This window comes from Pelodiscus sinensis, chromosome Z, assembly GCF_052426305.1.
Source record: "Pelodiscus sinensis isolate ZL-2025 chromosome Z, ASM5242630v1, whole genome shotgun sequence".
NCBI lineage: Eukaryota > Metazoa > Chordata > Testudines > Trionychidae > Pelodiscus > Pelodiscus sinensis.
Window position 1 is genome coordinate 2,237,689 of NC_143085.1, and position 4,651 is coordinate 2,242,339.

At 67.9% G+C, this 4,651-nt stretch overlaps 1 protein-coding gene across 1 annotated transcript; it reads left to right on the forward strand.

The window, feature by feature from the left end:
* Positions 1 to 1,072: 1,072 nt before the first annotated feature.
* Positions 1,073 to 4,420, forward strand: LOC142818441 (ubiquitin-like protein ISG15). The gene is made up of 2 exons (XM_075897870.2): positions 1,073 to 1,192; positions 2,754 to 4,420. The coding sequence occupies exons 1-2, from the start codon at positions 1,190 to 1,192 to the stop codon at positions 3,276 to 3,278; spliced, it is 528 nt and encodes a 175-aa protein (XP_075753985.2). The 5' UTR covers positions 1,073 to 1,189; the 3' UTR covers positions 3,279 to 4,420.
* Positions 4,421 to 4,651: the final 231 nt, after the last annotated feature.

Below are 4,651 nucleotides of genomic sequence, written 5' to 3' on the forward strand. Positions count from 1 at the left end.
CTGGGGCGCAGATCTATAGGGCACTACTCAACCCAGCACACCGGGGCTTGCACAGCTGGGATCCCTTCTCAGCCCCACACGCTGTGTGCCAGACCTATAGGACACCCCGCCCCCTGTACACGGGGACCCCTCCTCCCCAGCCCCACACCACAGTGTGCCCTGTGTTCTGGGGGGCACCCCAGAGAGATTGAAATGCCACCAGCTCTTAGCAGAGCGGCCCCTGTGTTTCGAGAGGTGGTGCACATGGATCGTGCCTTGGTGCACAGCACAAAATTTATTCCGCACACGGATGGGGATAATGTGGGGCCGGTGGGGACGGAGCTGCCCAAAGGTGCCGGAACCAGGCAGGCCCAGGGAGGTGGCTAAAAGACCAGAGCATCCCTCGGGCCCCCGCCTTGCGCCCCCTCTATTCCCCGGGCAGCCCTTCAGCCCCACAATCTGGGGTCTGGACCCATAAGACACCCCCCCAACCCAGCACACGGATCCAGACCCATAGGACACCCCCTCAGCCCCACACACTAGAGCCTGGACCCATAGGGCACCCCTCCACCAAGCACACTGGGGCCCAAACCCATAGGACACCCCCCTAACCCGGCAAATTGGGATCCAGACCCATAGGGCACCCTCTTACCCCACACACTAGGGCCTGGACCCATAGAGTGCTCCCCAACCCGCACACTGGGGCCTGGACCTATAGGACACCCCCAACCCAGCACATTGGGGTCCAGACCCATAGGGCCCCAGTGTGCGGGGCTGAGGGGGTGCCCTGTGGGTCCGGGCCCCACTGTGCCGGGTCGGGGGGCGCCCCCTGGGTCTGGGCCCCAGTGTGCTGGGTTGGGGGGTGCCTTGTGGGTCCGGGACCCAGGGTATGGGTTGGGGGATGCCCTATGGGTTCGAGCCCCAGAGTGTGGGGCTGAGGGGTGCCCTACGGGTCCGGGCCCCAATGTGCCGGGTCGGGGGGCGCCCCCTGGCTCCAGGCCCCCATGTGTGGGGCGGCGGGTTCCCGGGGCGCCGCGCCGCGGGTCAGTTTCGTTTCCCGGCGGATGCGGGGGGGGGGGGGGGGATAGAAACCGACCCGGGGCCGCGGCTGGTTTCGGTTCCCGGCCGGGGGGGCGGAGCCGGGGGGGATAAAAGCGGAGCCGGCGGCGGGGCCGGGCGGAGCGGAGCGAGAGACCCGCGGGCTGCGGACATGGTGAGTCGGGGCGGGCGGCCCGCGGGACACAGGGGGGCGGCCCGCGGGCCGGAGCGAGAGCGCGGAGCGGCTGCCTGCCCCGGGGGGCCCAGCCCCACCGATCCGCTTCTTCCCCCTCCCTCGCCGGGCCGGGCAGCGGCCGCAGCCTGGATCCCTGCCCCTGCCAGCCCCACATCTCCTAGTGACCCCCAGATCCAGCGCCCCATCAACCCCTCCCACCCCATCCCTTAGTGACCCCCAGATCCAGCGCCCCACGGCCCCTCCCACCCCATCTCTTAGTGACCCCCAGATCCAGCGCCCCACGGCCCCTCCCACCCCATCTCTTAGTGACCCCCAGATCCAGCGCCCCACGGCCCCTCCCACCTCATATCTTAGTGACCCCCAGATCCAGCGCCCCACGGCCCCTCCCACCCCATCTCTTAGTGACCCCCAGATCCAGCGCCCCACGGCCCCTCCCACCTCATCTCTTAGTGACCCCCAGATCCAGCGCCCCACGGCCCCTCCCACCCCATCTCTTAGTGACCCCCAGATCCAGCGCCCCACGGCCCGTCCCACCGCATCTCTTAGTGACCCCCAGATCCAGCGCCCCACGGCCCCTCCCACCCCATCTCTTAGTGACCCCCAGATCCAGTGCCCCACGGCCCGTCCCACCGCATCTCTTAGTGACCCCCAGATCCAGCGCCCCACTGCCAAGGGCACCCCCTAACCAAGCACACTGGGGTCCAGATCGATAGGGCACCCCCTGGGTCCTGACAGCTCCGGGGCTCTGACTCCTTGAGGGGAGGGTGCCCGATCCCCCTGGGTCTGATGGCTCTGGGGCTCCGAGTCCCTACAGGGTGGGTGCCTGATCCCCCTTGGCTCTGATGGCTCTCGGGCTCTGACTCCCTGAGGGGCAGGTGCCCGATCCCCCTGGGTCCTGACAACTCCACAGCTCTGACTCCCTGAGGGGCAGGTGCCCGATCCCCCTGGGTCCTGACAACTACACGGCTCTGACTCCCTAAGGGAGCAGGTGCCCGATCCCCCTGGGTCCTGACAGCTCCAGGGCTCTGACTCCCTGAGGGGCAGGTGCCCGATCCCCCTGGGTCCTGACAGCTCCAGGGCTCTGACTCCCTGAGGGGAGGGTGCCCGATCCCCCTGGGTCCTGACAGCTCCAGGGCTCTGACTCCCTGAGGAGTGGGTGCCCGATCCCCCTGGGTCCTGATGGCTCTGGGGCTCTGACTCCCTGTGGGGCGGGTGCCCGATCCCCCTGGGTCCTGACAGCTCCAGAGCTCTGACTCCCTGAGGGGTGGGTGCCCGATCCCCCTGGGTCCTGACGGATCCAGGGCTCTGACTCCCTGAGGGGCGGGTGCCCGATCCCCCTGGGTCCTGACGGCTCCGGGGCTCTGACTCCCTGAGGGGCGGGTGCCCGATCCCCCTGGGTCCTGACAGCTCCGGGGCTCCGACTCCCTGAGGGGCGGGTGCCCGATCCCCCTCGGCTCTGACAGCTCCGGGGCTCCGACTCCCTGAGGGGCGGGTGCCCGATCCCCCTTGGCTCTGACGGCGCCGGGTGTCTCCTCCCCAGGCGTTGTCGCTGCGGGTGACGCTGCTGACGGGCGAGACCCACACGGTGGCGGCCTCCGGCGCCACCCCCCTGGCGGCGTTCAAGGCCCAGCTGGCCCAGCAGACGGGGGTGCCCGCGGCCCAGCAGCGGCTGGCCTGCCCCGACGGCGTGGAGCTCCGCGACGGCTCCCGATTGGCCGACTACCCGCTGGCGCCCGGCGACACCGTGCTGCTGATGGTGAGGAGGGAGGAGCCCTGCCCCGTTTTCGTGAAGAACCCCAAAGGCCGCACCAGCACCTACAGCGTCCTGCCCTCCGAGGGGGTCGCCTCCTTCCGGGCCCGGGTCCAGCAGCAGGAGAGGATCGACGCCGGGCAGTTCTGGCTCAGCCTGGAGGGGAAACCGCTGGAGGACGGCCACACCCTGGGGGACTACGGCGTGGCCCCCCACTGCACCATCTTCCTGCACCTGCGGCTGCGGGGGGGCCGAGCCCCACGGAATGGCCCTGCCTCCCTGCCCCCATCCTCGGGTCTGATCTCGACTTCGTAGCTACACCCCCCTCACCCAGCTGTGGACTCGTGGAGGGGGGACCTCTTGAGGTTCGGGGTGGAGCGGTGCCCGGATCTGACACTTATGGGGTGCGGAGGGGGCACCGGGAGAGGGTCCTCCCTCCAGCTCCTCCTCCGCCGTCCATGCGTCACGCTCCAGCCGGGCCTGGTGGCCAACCTAAGACTGGGCTGGAGAACGTGGTGGAGATATCTCCCATAGCTTCGCTCAGCTCCTACATGGGAACGAGGACCTCCCGACCCTCCTCGTCTGTTGTGCCGCCTTTTGTGGTGCCACTTGTGTAGCAAGTTGTGTGTGTTGTGGGTCCCCTGGAGGGCCGAGTGGCCGACGTCGGGCTGGGTTGGAGAACGTGGTGGAGATATCTCCCATAGCTTCGCTCAGCTCCTACATGGGAACGAGGACCTCCCGACCCTCCTCGTCTGTTGGGCGACCTTTTGTGGTGCCACCTGTGTAGCAAGTTGTGTGTGTTGTGGGTCCCCGGGAGGGGCGGGGGGCCGACCTCCATCTGGACTGGAGAACGTGGAGGAGATATCTCCCATAGCTTCGCTCAGCTCCTACATGGGAACGAGAACCTCCCGATCCTCCCCGTCTGTTGTGCGACCTTTTGTGGTGCCACCTGTGTAGCAAGTTGTGTGTGTTGTGGTTCCCCGGGCGCGGCGGGAGGGAGCCAGGTCCTAATCTCGCTGAACCAGGAGACCCGTTGTCACCGATCGGACTCATCACCCCACCATCATCCCGAGACGGTCTCCCACCCGTCCCCGCCGCTGCTCCCTGGCGGTGTGGCGGCCGATGTGCGCCATCCCAGGGGGGCGGGTCTGGAGTGAATAATTGCTTAGGGGTGGGGCTAAGGTCCGCCCTCCCACCAGGGGCGTGGCCTGTGAAGCAACCAGCAGGCGGATCTGGCCCTGGCCGCCAGGAATCCTGCTTGGCACGCTCCCGGGACCCTGCGCAAGGCGTTGCTGCCCCGATGTCTGTCCCCCTTCGGCTTCTCCTGCCCACCCTGGCAAAGGGAGGGGGCTGCTACAATTCCCAACACCATGATCTGTGGTTGGGACTGTGCGTGGGGACTCAGCCGGCGATGGGGGGGTGTTACGCCGGGCGATGGGGGTATGTGGGGGGGGGTCAATAAAGAAATCGCCTGATATCCCGCCTCTTCTTTTTGCGGCTGATTGGGAGCAACCCTGCTGGGGGGCTTGCCCCCCAAAAAGAGAGGGGGTCCCCCCGGTAATTTTTGATGCGGGGGCCACTCCAAGAATTCAGTGAGTGGCCAAGGGTCGGGCTCTTCCTACGATTTGAACGGAGGAGGTGCCGGGTCTGGGATGGAGGTCGGGTGCAGGAGGGGGCTCAGGATGGGG